This window comes from Mus pahari, chromosome 2 (genome assembly GCF_900095145.1).
Source record: "Mus pahari chromosome 2, PAHARI_EIJ_v1.1, whole genome shotgun sequence".
NCBI classification, from domain to species: Eukaryota; Metazoa; Chordata; class Mammalia; order Rodentia; family Muridae; genus Mus; species Mus pahari.
Genome location: NC_034591.1, coordinates 136,921,391 through 136,940,825, shown reverse-complemented (window position 1 = coordinate 136,940,825; position 19,435 = coordinate 136,921,391). Strand labels below are relative to the sequence as shown.

Below are 19,435 nucleotides of genomic sequence, written 5' to 3'. Positions count from 1 at the left end.
ACAGGTCAATGTGAAAATGAGCCAGACCCCAGACAACCTGCCTCTCCGTGATACCAAGGACCTGGGGTGAGGCACTCAGCATTGTCACCACAGTCCTGCCTGAGAGATCATGAGATCCCTGTTCCTGGGCCCAGGGAGAGGCTGGATAGCATGTGCACGTGTGGTGTATTTCTCTCTGAAAACAAGTGTCCCATCAGTAAATCAGTAATCCTTCCGACTGTGCAGGGACTTGTCCCCAGTGTCAAGGAGCGCCACAGAGTTGTCCTCTCCGGCCTTCTCCATAAGTGAGTCACATGAAAGGAAACCTGTGTAGGGTCCCACAGAGGTACCCCTCACTCTGCCCATCCTGCCAACCTGGCCCAGTGACTCTCTCAGGTCCCCCTTCTGTAGCCAGAATACAGGAGCACCCTGGTGCCTGTCACTCACAGAGTCAATACAAAGAGGTGGACCTTACTCTCTGAACCTTACTCAGAGAGCAAACAATCTGAGAAGACAGTGGGTTAGGATCTTAAAAACATGTCTTCCATATCACCTACTCCCAGCAGGTTATAATGGGGCAGGGGACACAGGCAGAGAGTCATTCCTCAGCTCAGTTTTGCCCCTCGGAGGGTTTGGGAAGTCCACGCTCCTCTTGTTCCCACCCTTGCCCTCTTATGTCATACAGTGGAAGTTTGGGCTCAGGCACTTATTGAAGCCCTGAATCTAGTTAGTGATGCTAGTTAGTGATACACACACACACACACACACACACACACACACTCACACACATAATACTGGTTCCTCATTTTACAATATGGAGTAAAAATGGTCTGTATTACATAGGACATTAAGATGATCCTCTCAGACCCTCCTGTCTCCTACCACTTCCACAGAGCATTGGTACCTTTCTGGAGTGCACATCAGGGCCTACCCTCTGCCAGGCTCCAGTGGGATAACAAAGAACCCCCATCTTTGCCCGGTCTCCCCCAGCCCCAGAGGTCTCTGGTTTTCTGCACACTCCTGGATCGCTCTAACACCCCGGCCCCAGGAGCTGCCTCCCACTGTCCAGACCTCTTTTCTGATTGCTCCTTCACTTCCCTTCAAAAGCTTCTCTGGGCCTGATCACCTCCCGATCTTCAAGCAGGTCTTTAATTAAATGTGGCCTTCCCAGGTGGTCTCTTGCCCAAGCAAGGCAGTCTACCGGGGCACTTTCAATTTCTAATTTTATCTTACTTTCATCAAAGCACGTCCAAGTTTCTGAAATCACCTCGTTTGTGCCTTGATTTGCTTTGCTTTTGCTGGGTGGGCAAAGGGGGGTTGTTCTTAGCTATCTTCCTCCCTGATCACGTGAGCCCCTCGAGGGCAAGGCTCTTGTCACATCTATCCCTCTGCATCCTCTGTGCCCAGCTCATAAGAGGTCCTAAATAAAATATAAGTTTATATATGGAGCAACTGGTGAGGTGATCTTTCAATTTAGGCAGAAACAAACATTTAAAAAGAAAAGGAAGGAGGAGAGAGAAAGAGAGAAAGCAAACGAAGCCACATCAGATGGGAGGGGTGCTGTGAATCTATAAAATGGGGGTGAGACAGGGCGACGGGGTTGCAGAGGAGACTGGGGACTCGCTTTTAGTTTGTGGCTTTAAATGGGATTTTGAAAGGAAGCCCTCTCTAAGGAGCATCTGGGTTAAGTTAAATAATGAGCAGAGTCTGGCGGTGCAGAAAGCTGCCGGGAGAGTTGCAGAATGGGAATGGCTGCCATAGGACTGATCTAGGCTGCTTCAGGCTACAAATGGAGGACACTAGGAGGGCCAGCATAAAGCCAACCTGGGGCAGAGGCTAGATCTGGGAGAACTTACAGGCCAGGGCTTCTAATGCAGAAGTAATGGGTTCTGGTGGGTTTTAGTCAGTGACGGCCCATGTGTATGTCCCCTCCTGGAGGGGGTGTGGCGACTGTTCTGACGTGAACAGTTGTACATCTTTGTCCACTGACAATGTTCACAACATCTCTGGGTGTTGCAGCCTATCTATGTGCATGCACATTTACAAGGGCCCACTCATCTGTTTCTGTCCCTCCCCTGGGCAGATCCTCAAGCTATGCCCAAAGAAGAAGAGCTCCTTCACATACACCTTCTGCAAGGCGGTCGGCCTGTTAGGCATGCGGTTTCACCTCTTCGAGAACGAATGTGAGTCCTGGGGCCTGGAGGATAGGAGCTTCCCAAAACACCAGCCTCCCCTGCACCTAACTGCCCAAGCCTCCCTGCTGTGGGAGCTCACTGACTGGTGGGGTGTCGCTGGGTTCCAGATTACTCCCATGGCATCACTCTGGCAACCCCACTCTCGGGCTCCGAGAAGAAGCAGGTGCTGCACTTCTGCGCCCTGGGCTCCGACGAGATGCAGAAGTTCGTGGAAGACCTGAAGGAGTCCATCGCTGAGGTGACGGAGCTGGAACAGATCCGGATAGAATGTAAGGATGGGCCCCGGCTCCCAAGGCAGAGAGATGGGTCCTCAAAGGCAGAGACAGGCTGCATTTACATCTACCCTTACCTCCTGGAAAATGTCATGTCTGTACAGCCCCCAAATGAGCCCTACTCCCTTGCCCTGCACTCCTAGGCCCACTGAAACATCCCATTCCAATGACAATTGACATGACCTCCCAAAGAACATACATGTATGTGCACATCTGCCAGTCACGTGGGGTGCACAGGGCTTTTCTCACCCAGACACTGCTGTGTGGACCAAGACAGCCAAGGAAGCTGGTCCAGACAGAGCAGAGCCAGTTCCAGGGGTGAGATGCTTCAGCTAGATCCTGCTTACATTTGCAGTAGCCTCCAAGGGAGCTGCTGCTTTGTCCCCTTTGACGGATGAGGCTCAGAGACAAGTAACCAGTGCCAGCACGCAGGCAGAGGTGGCATCTGCAGTTGAGTATGGCGCTTAGCCCATGGTTTTTCTACTATGAGACTGAAATGAGAGGTTCTGTGTACAATCTCTTATGAGAGCACTCAAAACTGGGATAACATGAAACCCAGCAGGATGGTGTCGCTACCTGGGGAGGGGATGGGCTGAGTGCATGCTGGATTTGAACAACAGTGGTCTTCTTGGAATCAGGGGTGTCATGAGCAAACTCTATTCAAGGGTTGGACTAGTTACATACAGGACCCAGTTTGGCTATTCATTCTTGAACGTTCTTAAAGGTGTGTCTTGAAATGGATTTACCTTTGTCCCGGTCAGAATATCACTAATGGCTCCAAACTGCTGCGGGAGCCACTGCCCACCTGGCCTCAGCTCTACTAAAGGAGGTTCTTTTCTTCTAGCCTGACAGCAGCTCTGCCGTCCATTCTCAGAGCAGCAGAAGGGCAGATCCCGGCAGAATCCATCACAGCAGGTGGAGGGAGAAAGGGAACAGCCTCTGCGGCTGTCTAGGGGGACAAGAAAGCCAGGAGGAACATATGCAAAGGGCTGGCCTTTGGCCTTCAGATGAAGAAAAAGTGGGGTGGGCAGCAGGTGACAGAAGAGGGCTGGCCATGGAGGAAAGCAGGAGAGAAAATGAGTCAGTAAGGAGGTAAATGGGATTCACAGGAGCTGCCATTTCAGTATCTGCCACGCTCCTGGCACTGGCCAGGCGACAGGACCCATTATTTAATTTCTACAATCTCCCATGTGTGCATGTTGCTCCCTTCCTAGCAAGGAAACTGAGGTCAGCAGAGCTTTAAAAGGGAGTCCAAGTTCTCACAACGAGTGACAGTGAACAATCACACCCGGGGCCCCCTGGACTCGTGTGTCATTACGGCACTAAGTCCCCCAAAGCCAGGAGGGCCCTCTGCAAATCAGCAAGCAACCAAGGCTGACCTGAGTAAGACTGCACACACAGGTGGGGGATGGGCATGGTTCCGGCAACACGCGCAAACTGCTGGGGTGGACACTTACCGCTCAGTGTCCCGGGATTCAGAACAGGCAGAGAAACGGCAAATGAAACCCAAGTGGATAGTTTTAATAAAGGAAGCTTGAATCGTGTCCCAAGGAACTGAGAAGCTGAGAGAACGCTTTAATAATACCTGTCAACTCAACATGGATGGCAATTAGCCTTTCCCTAGAGCCACTGGGAGAATGACTAGTGCAGAGAGACGCCAGTGGAGGGCCAGCTGGGACGTGCGTCCCAGCCACACAGGTTACGGAATCTACCCCTTGGGGAAGCACTGAACCACATCCTGCAGGGAGGAGCGAGCTCAGCAGCTGTGGGTGGGGCGACAATCCTGCTCGTGTGTGTGGACGTGATGTCACTGACTGTGTCTAGGGACTATGCTGCATTGTCTTGCACACTGCCCTAAAACTGATGCATGGAACGCTTGCCCAAGTAAGGGCTCAGTCTATGTGTTTTACCTCAGGAAGTCTTCCTAGTGACCGTGGGCAGTGAGCCCGTCTGTCTTCTTAAGCGAGGAATAAAGAGGCTAACCTAAGAGCCATCAGTCAAGGTGCCAATCCCAGCAGTCCACCTCCTGCCCCACGCCAGTTTCTCATGGCCCCTCTGACAGTCAAGCACGTCTGGCCATCATCGTCACTCACAGATGGAGCTCAGAGGGGTTTAATTGGTTCTCAGTGTTCTGGCCCACTCTGGCTCTCAGAGTGGGGGACACTGTCCTCCCACCTCCTCATGCTCTTTTCACAACAACCCCTCGTTCACTAGGACTGGGGCTATGAGTGCTGCCTCTGTTCATGTTTCTCCCTTCCCCAGGGGAACTGGAGAAGCAGCAGGGCACAAAGGCGCTCTCCGTAAGGTCTGCTGGAGCCCAGGGGGACCCACAGTCGAAGCAAGGATCACCCACAGGTGAGACTGGGCTCTGCCCCTACCCAGCCCATGCAGAGCTCACCACAGTCCTGCACCTAGCTCTGGGGGAAAGGGGGGCTTTGGTTAGGGCCACGGTGTTCCTCCAGCTATTTCTTTCCATGGAGAAATTCCAGACTTGTGTCTTTAACCTTTAGTCCTTAGCTCGGTGTGGGAAAAGGTGACAGAGAAATGTATCCGTTTTGCAAATGGTCCCAAAGTGCAGGAGTGTATATGAAATGTCACTACTTGCCCCTGGAGTTGGGCCAAGAGCCTGGCTTCAGTCCAGATGAGCCTCAAACTGTTTAAGTCCTTCCTTCAGATTGAATTTTCCCTCTAGCCAAGCGGAGTCAGAGAGAGCTTAGGATCTATTATTCCTTTACGCGGCCCTTGAAGCCTGATTACCCCTGCCTGTCTCTATCCTTCCTGCCAGCTACCTCATTCAGTCTTACCCACTGGTAGAGAGCGAGAGAGGTGGGCTGCGCATCCCTCCTACCGCCCCCAAATACGGAGACAGAAAAGAAAAGGAAGCTATTCAGAAACCCCATGCACAACTCATGCATTAGCCTATCCATTGTCTTGCATCCCACACTTGGAACTTAAAGCAGGAGCACTATGAGCATCCACAGGCATAGGACAGCTGCTTGAGCAAAGAACACAGTGGACTCCTACAGTCCCAAGCCCTCCATACCTCTCTAGTTGGTCCCAATGCCAGAGTGAGGCTAGACAGCATCCCAGGCACTGATTACACCAGCCAAGGGATGGCATTCCTTTTCCCGGCAAGGCTTCAGGCTCTCTGAGATGTCATCTATGTACATACTATGTCACCATCACCCACCTAAGCCAATAGCCCCCTTTACCTTCTAAAGGCACGAGATACGGGTCACTGCTCACACTCAGGGCTGCCAGGATTTCACTGTCAGTTCTCAGCTGAGATGACTCGTCCCTCTGGCTTTCCTGTGGGAGCCGCAAACCCTGTCAGGTCTGGATGTGTATCTTCAAGGACTTGCCCCATGGGGTCCTTAAATGTGCACTTCAGGAAGCAGAGGGCTGACAACTGCCATCCTGAGGATGGGGAGTGAGAAGCTCAAGGAGCTCAGGTTAGGAAGACCGTAGGCAGGAAGTGTCATCAAGTCATTCATGGGGGTCCATGGGGTCTCTGATGCATATGCGGTGGCAAGAAAATGTAGACCTAATTACAGGCCATTGGCGGATCTGTGGATGGCAAGCAACATGGTGTGAATGTGCTGTGGGCCTTTAGGTCCTCAAAACTCTACAGTGTCCCTAAGTCACAGTGACTGCAGCAAATGACAGCCCCTTCTCCTTCAAGGGACCTGTGGGAGAAAGGATGCAGATTTATATGGTGTCTACAAATCAGGGCCCACGCAAAAGCGACTTTTTCCAGATCATACTGGCAAGAGAGGATTCGACTAAGAGAAAATGACTCCCCAGTACAAATGTCAGAAGGAATTCCAGAGGCCTCCTAGTCTGTGGAGACCCAGAGAGGTGCAGCACCCTACCTAAAGTCACAGAGCTCTTAAGGGACCTAGTGAAGCTCCTGATATCCCGCCTGCTATGCCAGGCAGTTCCCCAGTGGAGAGTGTGTGTGGCACCTACAGTCTTGCTACCCACACCTGCCAGAGGGCAGAGATGCTGGATGGGGAGGAAGAGGGCCAAGGGGTCCAGGCAGGACTGGTGGAGAATGAGTCCTGTGCTGTTTGCATTCAAAGCCAAGAGGGAGGCGATGGCAGGAGAGAAAGCGGCGGAGAGCTCGGGGGAGGTAAGTGGAGGCCTGGTGGCATCCAGGTGAGTGACCCTGTGACCCCCTGTCCCTCTTCTCACGTCTCTGTTGTTTCTCTTCTCAGGTATTAATCAATGCCTCCCCAGCCCGACTCACCATTTTACCAATTTCAAGAGATACAATTAAAAGTTACTGCTAGCATGGGTAACACCACCCTTCCAGCGCCTAGTTAAGCCGCAAGCACTGCCAAACTGCTGCTCCCCAGTCAGCCAGCCGTCCCTGCCCACTGCCCTCCGGGGCCAAGCACCCAGCCCAGCCCAGCCCAGCCCAGCCCAGGGAGATGAACCTCCAAACAATAGTGGCCCCCCTTCCACGCTCTTTGCACACCCACTACCCCCCCAATACACTGCTTGCTATCCCCCAAATAACTACCATATCAGAGACTCAATGGTCCCTTTCTAGAGCCTCTCATTCCTCCTACAGGGAGCCTGGGCTCCTTCCCAAAGTCATCCCCAAAGCCAAGTGCTCCATGATCACTCCTAGGGACATCTGGAGGACCGGGGTTTGAGACAGTGAGAAGGAATTTCTCCCTGGAACAACTAGTCTCTGGAAAGCTGGCCATGGGGTGGGATGTTCACAGGAGATAAGGAAGCCCAGCAGTGCTAGATGCCTCAGAGGTTTTCCTGGGGGATGAGCTGATTAAGCTAAAGACCCTCCTCCCTGGAGGAGAGGGTGCCATTTCCAAACCACAAGGGAAAGGAACCTAGAAGTAGCGGCTGGCTTCTGGCAGCCCCAAGGCAGCCCCTGAAGGCAGCATATGCTGCCTTCCGTATAGACCCTCTCCTTGGCTGCCAGGCCTTGAGGACCACCAGCTGCTCATAGACAGTCCTCTCCCATGCCCACCAGCAGGAGGGCTCCCCTCGATGTAAGGGAGTTGCCCACCCAGCAGCCTGCCAAGCCCTGGGGAGCCACAGGATACCTGGGAGTTCAGTTTCTCTCTGTCCCTGCACCCCATCCCCCACGTGTTTCTGGAGGAGGCACCTTTACCCGGAGGAGCTTCCCGCCCCAGCAGCTGAACAGCCCCCAGGGTGGGTATTCCATCCCCTGCCCTGCGCCCGCATCTTCCCGCAGCTGCCCATTCTCAGCCTTGCAGATAATGCTAGTCACCAGCCCTCCGGTTCATCCTCTTGGGGCTACCCAGAGGTGCCCCTCTTCCCTCCTAGCTGCCCAAAGGGGCCACATGGCTATCTGCAAGGCTGCCTCGCCCCTCCAGCTAGCTCCAGGGATCCTGCCAGCCTCTGCTTCCCTAAACAGAGGGCAATCTGGCCTCCCCACAGCCTCAAGGCTTGGCCCTAGCTCCCTCTCCTCTGGCATCGCTTGGCCAAGCCCCTATGGCAGGCGCTCCTCCATCTTCTCTGAGCTATCGTGACTGCTACTCATGTTCATTCTCTCTCTCTCTCTCTCTCTCTCTCTCTCTCTCTCTCTCTCTCTCTCTCTGGCTTTTCACTTACTAGGTTTTAAAGATCTGAGATGATGTGGGACTGTCACGCAAATGGAGGGAAATGGGAACTGTGTGCAGGCAGGTTGAGGCTGTGGCCTACAGGATAGGAGAAGGTAGAAGGAAGGCTCATTGACTCTGGACTGGGTAGCCCAGCGTTGGTGCACCAGGCACAGGGTGCCGTGAGGTGGGGGTTGGGAAGCAAAGAGGATGAGCCCGGGTCAGGTTGTCTCTGGCCATTTCTCCTGGAGAATTATTCAGAATCCTAGTAGATATGAGATTAGCCTGTGACCTGTGTCAGCAGTGGTGGCATGCCCTTCTGCCTAGGACAGCCCCCAAGAGGACAGGGATGCTGGCCATGCCCACCCCTTATAGGCTATGTGTCTCAACAGCAAAGAACTCTGAACTCTTCATCTAGGATGATTTGCTGCCTGGGCAATGCTGCCCCGGAGGAGGGAGAAAACAGCCTTGTAATTGGCTGATTTGGGAGCTGGGGCCTGAGAATCTTAGTGACATCTTAGCGAGCCTTATGGGAGACTGCACAAGTCGAGGAAAGGAGGAGGTCTCTGGAATTACACTTTTAGACAGTAAACAGGACTGGTAAATGCTGCTCTGGGGCTCTGAGAGAGTGTGAGCTATTCTGGCCCAGGCCTGGAATCAGGACTTCTCCCCTGCAGCTTCAGCATGCCTCTCTGTGCCCAAGAAGTTGGCCCAACAAGGTGGTACCTAAGGACAGACAGGCCCGGAACAAAAGCATCTCCAGAGAGAAGGGTTCCAGGCACCCCTGAAGGCCTATGTGTATGGAGAAGATGGTGATGTCTCACAGCTAGGGAGATGAAGGATGCGGATGAAGAATTACATCATTCTCATCCCCTTGGGTCCATTTCCTCTACCTCTTCTGCTAGCAAGAGGGTGCCAGATGTGTTCATACTCCTAGGCCTACATAATGGGTCTCAGACGCAGGTTCAAGAGCAGACAAACTGTTGTGGGGCAAGGAGTTTATTAGAAGAGTTATTAACAACCTGGACAGAGACAGACAGACAGACAGACAGACAGACAGACAGACAGACAGACGAAGAGCCTGGCATGGCTCTAAGGAAAGGCCCCGGCACCAGAAACAGACCATAAATAGGGGTCTAAAGAGATGAATCAGGGCCCGCATGGTAGAAGTGTGTGTCTGAAAAAGCATGGGCCTGCCACCAGGCTCTCTGGTTCCCAGGCAGGAGTCAATCACCAATACCCACCTTGATGTTAATGCACTTCTCTGGGTGAGAATCCCTGGCATCCGGAAGCCTGTTAGCTAGAGACTCGGAGGCAATGCCCTGAGGAGGCACCTCTCAGTGTCTGTGGGAAGGAAATGGCTGTTCCTGCAGTAGTTACAGCCTGAGCAGCAATTCTAACATTACATTCTTACGAATTCTTAGCCACCTGTTCCTGACCTGTGCAAGGAACCAAGATAGGAGCTCTCTCCATCTCTCTTGAGTGGGACAGGAGGTGATGGGGACTTGACTATCTCAGCATCTCTCACATGCAAAGGTCATGGCCTCAGGGACGGTAGGAGGGCAGGGCAGGTTAGGTCTACAGGACCCCTTCAAGGTTTCCCGGCATTCTGGGCTCAGGCACCTTAATGGTGATGACGAGGCTTCCTTCTTAGTCACAAGGAAGATGGCCCTGCTTCTCTAGCCCAGTGGATAGAGAGAGGATTCATAGGGAGGACTTTGCCCTGCAGAATCATCTCACAGGATGTGAGACAGGTGGAGAACCAAGGCGGTGGTTGGTATTCTCCATACATCCACGGGTGGAGAGACAGACCAGCATGGGGATGAGGGGCGGGTCAAAGCCAAGGCAAAAGCATCCTATGGACCAGGCAGGAGAGGTCCGGAGGGAGGTTCTGGGAGGCTCGGGTGGCCAGCCCCAGCAGCTGGGAATTAGTGGTAACATTTCATGCTTCTCTGGCTGTTTCTAAACTAGGTGTCAATTCACAACAGGCTTCAAACGTCCCAGCACAGCCCCAAGGTGGGGGTCGAGAGGGGAGCGCCTGCACCATCACCACCAACATCACCACCGCCGTTGCCGCCAGACCCACAGCCTAGCCCCCTGAGGGAGCCGCCCCCACCGCTGCCACTGCCACCACCCACACCCCCAGGCACCCTGGTACAGTGCCAGCAGATTGTCAAGGTCATTGTCCTGGACAAACCCTGCTTGGCCCGCATGGAGCCCCTGCTGAGCCAGGCTCTGTCCTGTTATGCCTCATCCTCCTCAGACTCCTGTGGCTCCACACCCTTGCGTGGTCCAGGCTCCCCAGTTAAGGTCATCCACCAGCCTCCACTGCCCCCACCCCCACCCCCATACAACCACCCTCATCAGTTCTGCCCCCCAGGCTCCATGCTGCTCCGGCGCCGTTACTCCAGCGGCTCCAGGAGCCTGGTGTAGGCTCTCCCCTTGGTGCCCTGATGTCCCCGTGGGCTGTCCTTTGGGAATCTGGGCTGCTCCTTGGCACTGCTCGCATCTAGGTGTAATGCCTTCCTGGCCACTGGTCACTGTTGTAGAAAGAGAATGCCCTGGTAAGATGGTTTGCTTGACCCAACCATCCTTCACTAACTGATCTGAGTACCTTGCCACCAATGTGTACCACCTTCTCACTCTTCTAGGGGTCCCACACAAATAGATGGGCCTTCTCCTCTGTGTTCACCATGCTCCCCTTATTAGATTGTAGATTGAAGCCAAAGGGCCTGTGGGATGATGGGCTTGCAATCTTGGTCTATCAGTGTCCACGTCTTGGGCCAAGAGCAAAAAGCTGAACCTGCCAGCAGCACACCCCAGGACAGGGGCAGGCTACCCCAGCATAAGGGGTATCTATGACCCAGCAGAATCAAGGAAAGCTATCCCTGGCTCCCTGGCAGGACCTAAGCGTAGTAGAAGGGAGCTCTGTCTGCTGCGTCTCTTATCCAAACCTATAGTCAGGAAACTGGCTCTTAGCTCCCCAGGGACGTTGACTCCCTGAACCATGTCTGCTCTCCTGCCTCCCCCAGGCCCAGGAAAGATCCAAGAAAGAGAAGGGGCCAGGGTATTCAGTTCTGTCTGGGTGAGTTCAGTGTGGCCCTGCGACGGTGAGGTATGACTTGGCCTGGAGGCGGGGATTCCTGGTGGATGACTCTGCAGCTTCTGTGTACACAGACAAGGGGAAGCCGTGGGGTTCCGGAGTCACTGTGCCAACCCTGTTGCCCTAGCCTTGAAACAGTCCCTTCCTGGGAAATGATGCTGGCTTCCAGCAGGGGTGGCTTACAATTCCTGGACTTGGTAAACTACAGAGCAGAGTGGAGAAGGGAAAACTCATCAGCTTCCCAGGCCTACCAGCACCAGAGCCAGCACAGGTAGCCCCGGCCCTACAGAGCCCCAGAGACAACAGGGGTGGTGTCACCGGCGGTCACATTCGTGCTGTTTTCAGGGACACTTTTCACAAGCCAGGCCAGCCTCCTTTGTCCTAGGCCAACAGCTATTTCTGACCATCCTCAAGCTGTCCTCCTATCAGAGCCTGTTTTTAAAGTTTCCCAAGAGGCAAGAGGCACAGTGAACGTGGCCATGGTTGGAAGTGAATTAGCTTTTCCTGGTCCCTACTATACCCCCCAAGATTCAGTACTCTGAACCAGATAGGAGGCATGAGCAACCAAGGGTTTTAGAGGGGCCAAATGACCCCATTTTATATGCATGCATGTATGTGCGTGCATGTGTACATGCATGCATGTGTACATGCGTGCATGTGCATGCGTGCGTGCGTGTGTGTGTGTGTGTGTGTGTGTGTGTGTGTGTGTGTATGTGTGTTTTCACCCAAAGGTCATTATGATGTCATCCAGGGCATTTCTGGCCTATTCCTGTAACTTTTGGCCCAATATACTGTCTCCCCAGAGGCTCCCTGCCTAAGTTTCTCTGAGTTGGCTGCCTTGGGCCCTTCTAGAGCACCGGTATTTCAGAAAAATTATCAGAATCTGTCAGGCTGGAACAGCTGACAGATAGATGCCATGCCCAGAAACCTCACCCATCTGGGCCGGAGCAGAAAGGGTACAACCTGGGGAACACGCAGAGCTTTGATTGTGATTGGACGAACAAGATCACTGAAAATAGAGGGGAATGTATGACTGATATGGAGGATGTGGGGTATGAAGGAGTGTGAGTTATGAATGTGTCTTAGTGTGTTTCTGGAGTGGAGGTCATGATGTTGAGGGCTGATGAAGAGGGGCTGGATAGCCCAGTTCCCATTGCAAGCCCTGCTCCCTGCTCACATCTAGCTTCATGCTAACAGTGCCCTCGGCCCCTCCCAGCTCAGCTGAAGCCTGACTTTCCAGATGAGCTCCAGCATCAGCAGAGGTTTGGGGCCTGGCCCACCTGTGCAGGCTCTGGGAACGCAGAGTCTCAGCACTGTGCATCTTTTCTCCAGGGAGAGGCTTACCCAGGGTTGCTGTAGTAGTTCGCCTACAGCCTGCTAGCCAGAGCAAAGTCCTGCACAGGAATCCACACTGCTTGGGGGTCACAGCATGGAACATCCCTGAGCTGGCAGGGCTTTGAGCCCCCAGTAGCCCAGTGCAGGAAGGAACTGGCCCACCTTACTGGTCAGGCAAAGTTAAAGCCCTGGCACCCGTCCTCTTATCAGCCAACCTGCAAATGGTGGGATTCACCTGTATCTTCGTCCCTAGAGACCTGGGAGAAACCTCCTCCCCCTCCTGATGGCAGGGCCTCCATTTCTTTGTAGAGGCCCAGAAAGAGGCTCTTGAGACTCCAGTTGTCTCAAAATTAAGGGAGCAGAGGAGTGCTAGCTGAGCTCCCAGATCCAAGCACCCTAAAATGCCCCAGTCCATCAACTCTCTAGGCCTTACTTTGGGGAGCCTGGGCCCCTCTTCCAATTTCTCCATTTGGCCCCAATTCCAGAACCAAGTAGGAGGTGGAACCAGCTTTCTTACTTCCTTTTAGGCAATCCCACCTAACATAGTCCTGTCTTGGCAGCCTTTCCTGGAAGCTGGCCTGTCTGTCTTTTCGTCTGCAAAGATGTCTTGCTCCCACGAATATGTATTGGTCCTGGGTCTTTAATCCCCCTACTCCAATGTCCAAAGAGTGCCAGGATGTCTCTGTTACCCGGTAGAGGTTCCTGATGTCATCCATCCGTCTGTCTCTGTATCAGCTGTCCATCTTTCAGTGGTACCTCTCCTCCCCTGCTCACCCCTCACCAGATGGAGTGACAGCTCTCTGGGGACAGGCAGGGTGGCTGCACTCAGCAACTAATCCAAATGGCAAATATTTTGTAACAAAATAGCCCAGAGGTATTTTATCTGTTCAATTCCTAGAGTTTTAGAGATTCTATTGAACTGTGTCACTTGAGCAAACTTGTGTCCGTTGTTTCTTTCACCTTTGTGGGGTGTTGGGTGGGAGTGGGGAAACCACCTTAAGTTAAAATATCTCCCTTGCTAGGGTCCAGAAAGACAGTATACTGACCTCTGACCTCGAGGCTACTCAGCTCCTCTCTGGTCATGGCAATCATTCTTTTCCCCAGGACAGACAATGTCTTATGGTGTAACTCCATTAGGAAACCCTGTCTTAAGAAATTGAGTGGGAGGGTGGGTGGGTACCAGGGCAGAGCTGATGTAGAAGGCTCTGCTAGTGCAGTCTGCCTCTTTCACAACTAATACATGTGTGCATCCAGTGGGGAGCAAGGCCTGACCATCTGCTTCTGACTTTCACTGACATTCACGCCCAAAGTCTGACACCTGATCTAAGGGATGGATTAACAAAGCCAGGATAACAGGCCCAGCTGAAGGAATTGTGGGACACCGGTGGGGCAAGAGTCATGTGCCGGGTCTCCCACTGGAGCTGAACAAGAATCCAAGGTCCTGGGAAGAAGACAACAGTCAAATGGCTATGAGGTGGGTTCAGAGATGAGCACAGTAGCTTACTCCTATAATCCCAGCCCACAGGAGGCTGAGGCAGGAGGGTCACCACAAATTTGAGACCTCCCTGGGATACATAGTAAGTCCTGGATACATAGTGGATATTCAGCTAGAAATATATATCAAGATATGGGATCAAGACACAAACAAACGATATGTCTAGGAGGCCAGAATAAAAGCCGAGCAGAGAGGGTTACTGTGCATATTTATAGCTAAGGATGTCACACAGCTCAGCTCCTTGTCACACAGGACAAGGCAGGAGGTCACTGGGGGTGACTTCTGGCAGGAAAGGACCTCAGCCATGCACCAGAGAATCTTTTCTGAGGAGGAAAATGATTGGTACCTGCAAAGAAGATGCCCAGCTTCCCAGGCGACCAGAACTCTGAAGACCAGACATCTAAACAGCTCCATAGGTTATTTCCATGGTCCTCTATTAAAAACCTACAGGAACATAAGTTCACCCTTTCCCAGGAAATGAGAAATTCCAGAAGCAGCAGATACAGCTTGGACCTGTCCCATCCTGGGAATTCTCTGACCTAGAAAGCAGAAGACATCCTTGAGGAGGTTCAGCTAAGGTTAGGCCTGGGAAAGGGCCCAAGGCCAAGAGGATTTAAGACCAATGATGTAAGCAGGCTAGCAGGCAGCTCCACTCTCCCAACATTCTGGCCCCTGCAGTGTGGTCCAGGAGAAAAGACATCCTCCAGAAGGAAAAGGAGACCAGACTGTTCAAATGGAGTCTCTGTCCTAGACCAGTGTCTCTGATGACACTTTGTAATGGAGGACCCACTCATTGGTGAGTGACTTAGAAATCATCCAGGGGACCCAGAATTTATGGGTTTCTGACAGTGAGTGGTGAGTCAGAAGAAGATGCTGGTTCCAGAGTTGGTGGATTAAACATTAAGCGTTTTCACAGCTGACAGGCAGTGGGTGGGAGGAGCACACGTCACTACCGCCAAACCTCCGCTCTCAAGGCCACACAAGGCAAAGTCCACAGGAGCTAGAAATGTCCAGCTGTGCTGACATGGGAGGGGTGGTGGACACAGGTGTTAAAGTGGGTATTCAAACAGAAAATGTCCAAAGAGGACAACTCATCCAGGTCAGGGTCAGAGAAGCGATCCGAAACTACACCTACAGGAAAGAGTAGAAGCAACTTTTGGAAGTAGAAGCCAAGGCAATCTGTCGGAGGACTATGTCAATATGTAAATTTACCTATGTTGAAAATAATTCCGCTAAGGTGTAAACACGAAACAAACAAAAACCAAACAAGCAACAACAAACACCCTCTAAGGAAATCACAGGACTGGCCTTTTAGAATATCCAGAGCAGGTGATTGCCAGAAGCCCGGAGCAAAGGAAGAAGGGCCTGAAGGTGGGCAGTCAGATGCTCAGGGGAAGCAAGGCTGGGGAATGAGCCTGCTATGAGACTCGGACTTCCCCTGTGGAGCTAGAAGGTAGACACTCATGGGGTGAGACCCAGCCAGAGCAGGATAACATCTCTGTGAGTCTGACACCTGACAACAGAGAGCCCTCCTGAAAGAAGCTTTCTCTGTCTCCCCAGTGCTCCGACCCTCGGATGTCCACAGCCCTTCTCTCCGGGCAAACGTACATTCTGACAGCCTGTCAAGAGTCTTGTCCATTGGGTCCCTTCATTCACCTCCCGCCAACTCCCTTCTCTGACCCACAGGCTCTTATGACCACAGTGGTTCCAACTATGGATGAGTGTGGGGACACTGTGAGATCAGCCCATCTCAGGGTATACACACATGACTCTCTGAAGCAAGGTCCACTCCACAGCCCTCCAAGCAGACCCTTTGGACGGTGGAGAGCTCTCTCTCCTCTGGGAGGACTGAGGCCCCAGCACAGGGCCTAAGAACCAAAGCAAGATGGTTTTCTTTACTGTTCCCTTTTCTTCCTAGGTAGGCAACCAGATCCAGAGCTAGGCCTCTTGGAGCAAGGAGGCTAAATGATCTGGGATGGGGAAAGGGGCAAATTCAGAACTGTTCCCAGCAGGAAAACTCCATCCTGGATTAGGCCAGAGAAATCAGGCACTGGACATAAGCAGGGAGGACGGACGCCCTTCTGAACCCTACCCCACCCCCACCCCCATCCCCACCCCCTCCAACAGGTCTGTGGGCTTTGCTCCCTAGAGAACCAGCTAGCCCCTTGCAACTCAGGGCTCCTTGCTCTCACAACCTCAGGATTGAATGACCTCAGACTCAAGCTAGACTCTAGGAAAACCATGACTAGATGCAGGGAAGGCTAGAGACCTGGCTCCCTCACCTGCACCCATCCCCTCATCCCCACAATCTCCCCCACCCCCAACCTCAGTGTCTCAAGCTTCCTGGGAAGAGTAGTGGGTCTGAGTGTTCATTTGATGGCCCATGAAGCTGACAGACTTCTAGGGTGCATTACGGCTGAGCCAGTGAGGGAGTACAGAGGTTAGAGCTGCAAACAAATGCTACAGAGAAACTGTAAGCTCACAACTAGCAACATGTCTTACCACAACGTAAGACCAAATAAAGCCAGGTATGGCAGTACACGCCTTCAATCCCAGAACCTCTTAGAAGGCTGGAGCCTGAGATTTGTGAGCTCAACGACAGCCTGGGCTACATAGTAGGACCCTTTCTCAGAAAACCAAAAAGGTTTTCTCACACCGCAGCCATCTTGGTTGGGGGTCATTCTACACCTAAGGCAGAAAGGTGGCAGCCACAAAGAAAACGATCTACCTCTGCAGAGATGCTCAACTCTAGAGCTCCAACTCATGAGCAGTGGAAAGTACATGCTGGGCTATAACCAGACTCTGAAGGGGATCAGAGCGAGCAAAGGACAAATGGCTCATGCTCACCAACTGCCCAGCTTTGAGGAAAGCTACAACAGTGATTGATCAAAGGTATTGCCCATCAGCACAGTGGCCATAATATCGCATTGGGCACAGCATGCAGAAAACCATGATAGCACACACACACTGGCTGCCATTGTTCTGGGGGCTTCTGAACTATGCTGGCACACACTGGATAAAGTTAAGTAGGAGACATCTTTTTCTTTTATAAAACTTGCCAGAGTTTTTTTTTTTTTTAACCCTAAAGAAAGAGGGTGGAAAAGGCATTTTGAGACAGGTGACAATGACAGTGCATTTTTTAAAAGTCGGTGTACATAGATAGGCCCCAGACCTCTTCCTGACACTGGGTCAGGTGGGTGACTACATTCTATGTATACTCAGGGAACAGAGAATGCTAATCTCTCACAAACCCCTTAAGAAAAGACAAAACTCATCCCAGCTTCCCCATTTATAAGCCCAACCCAACCTTAAGAACAAAAAGCCCCTCATGGCCTATAAGGACAATTTAGAAAGGGAAGTACAGAGCCTTATGAGCCTACCTAAAAAAATTATGCACAGAGTATTAACCATCTGAACATGGCATTGAGTGGCCAAAACCCAGCATTCTGCGACCAAGCTGAGTTTGTCCCAAGAATAGAAAGATGGCTTACTATTAGGAAAATATATTCATATATTTCAGCACATCAACAGAGTAAATGATCATCTAACAGATGCAGTAAAAGAGCAAGTTAAAGTCGCCTCTTCTCTTCCTGTTTTCTTTTAGTGTTTGATCTTTGAGCCCCTCTGGCCTTGAACTCACAATCCTCCTGTCCCCGTATCCTCATTGCTACACCCCCACACCCAGCTCAACACTTACAATTATTACTTTCAAATAAGACAACATCGGAGCCAACGAAACGCCACCACTTAGTAAGTACTATCCATCAAACATCTGCACCGACGGTCTCACTCAGTAGCAAAACGTTCAGATTTTTGTCAAAACTGGGAAGGAGGCAGGAGCCTGTCTTGCCACCACTTCTAGGCACCCAGCGATCGGAAGACAAGAGAAAGAAAGTAGGAGTCTTGATTGGGGAAACATGGTGACTAGTTCCAGACAGCTCATTTGTCTGTGTGGAAAACCCCAAAGAATCAAATTGAGGACACAATAAGGCAGAGAACTCAGACCTCTTGGTGGCTGGCTGCTCCCAGGCTGTGCTGACTGTGTCCCCCGAGACCCTTCTCTCCACAGCCGAACAAATGCTACCTCTCCGGTAGAGCCTGACCTGAGAGCATGAGGCCCCTTTATTTACTCCCATGGACGAACATCCTGTCAGGATGGACAGGTCTGCCCCAGTCATGAGGAGTGGTTATGGAGTCTTGTCCTCATGCTGCTGGGGTTGCAGTGGACAGAGCAAGCCTCAGAAAGCGTCTACCTCAGTCCTGGCAGATTCTGGTCACAGGATTGGGACTGGACACTGCTCTTGCAGACAGACCTGGCTCTGGCTTTGGTATCCGATCTGTCTGTGGCCATCCTATGCTTACCTATGTGACCTACAGACAGACGCCTCAGACCAGATGGGAGACCCAGCCCAGTTATCACAGGAGGTGGAACCAGAATGCCGGCCCTGGGGCGGCAGCCCATCTCAGCCTGACATGACCTGCCAGACCTGCTTTGTGGATCCTATTTGTTTCCCCGGGCTCATGTGTCCTTCCTGACCTCTCTCCATGGGTGGTTAACAAGCCTTTCATCCCTGTCAGATCCAATCGGCCAGTGAGCAGCTAAATCAACAAAGAAGCAATGTGGATCCGGTCACCAGGGAGCTGGATAGTTAGAGCAGAGAGAGTGGCAGAGACAGAGGCAGAGGCTGTCGGTCCCTCGAAGTGAGGCCCACAGCCAGTGAGTCAGAGAGCCCTGGAGGCACCCAAGAAAAGGAAGACAAAGGAGAAGCCTAGACATAGATCGGAAGAGGACAGATGAGCCAGCATCCACACAGACTTTACCTTCCATGGTCCAGGCAACAGATAAGAGTGCCAATGAGGTGCCCAACCTGATTTCTAAGGGTGCTCTCTAGGCTTTACCAGAAATAAATAAATAAATAAATAAATAAATAAATAAACAAACAAATAAAAAATTTTAAAGAGGAGTTCTGCTTTCCTCTGCCACCAGGGGGCAGAAAAGGGCTCCATGCCAGCCCCAAAGCAGGAGCCTAGACTCATCATAGCACCCAACTGCAATGGCAGGGTTTCTAAGAATTCTGCTCTTAGGCCTCTTATTTTCCTCACTAGCTGATCCAATGAGGATTAGCAAGGTGCACATAACAGTCTAGAAGGAGACAGGAAGGGTTTCCAGGAGCCAAGGTAACTGAAGTACTGGGAGTCCACAGATGCACCTTCTCAAGAAGAGAAGGTGGGAAAACTCAGAGGCTATCTGAATGGAACCCACACAGGACAGGACATGGATTATTGCTCTAACCACTGGATATTGGCTCTGGGTGATGTTTATCTATACATTCTCTCTTGGGAGTAGGGCTCTGTGCCCAGGACAGTGTCTTCAGAACCCTACTCCCTCACCTCGCTTCTCTTCTGAAGGCCCACAATGAACTCACCTGCAGCCCGCTTTCCTGGAAAGCTCAGAAGCCAGAGGC

General features: G+C 52.1%; 1 protein-coding gene across 7 annotated transcripts in view; it reads left to right on the top strand.

Moving 5' to 3' along the window:
- Positions 1–11,698, top strand: part of Iqsec3 (IQ motif and Sec7 domain 3) — a 98,205-nt gene extending 86,507 nt beyond the window's left edge. For 3 of the 7 annotated variants that reach the window (XM_021190581.2, XM_029535369.1, XM_029535368.1), the window contains 5 exons: positions 2,063–2,162; positions 2,282–2,443; positions 4,709–4,801; positions 6,529–6,578; positions 10,009–11,698. In XM_021190581.2, the coding sequence (XP_021046240.1) occupies positions 2,063–2,162; positions 2,282–2,443; positions 4,709–4,801; positions 6,529–6,578; positions 10,009–10,470 (867 nt within the window). In that variant the 3' untranslated portion in view covers positions 10,471–11,698. Of the gene's footprint in view, positions 1–2,062; positions 2,163–2,281; positions 2,444–4,708; positions 4,802–6,528; positions 6,579–6,663; positions 7,628–10,008 lie in introns of all 7 variants that reach the window. The other 4 variants (XR_003843275.1, XR_003843276.1, XM_029535366.1 and 1 more) reach the window with 4 other exon arrangements.
- Positions 11,699–19,435: the final 7,737 nt, after the last annotated feature.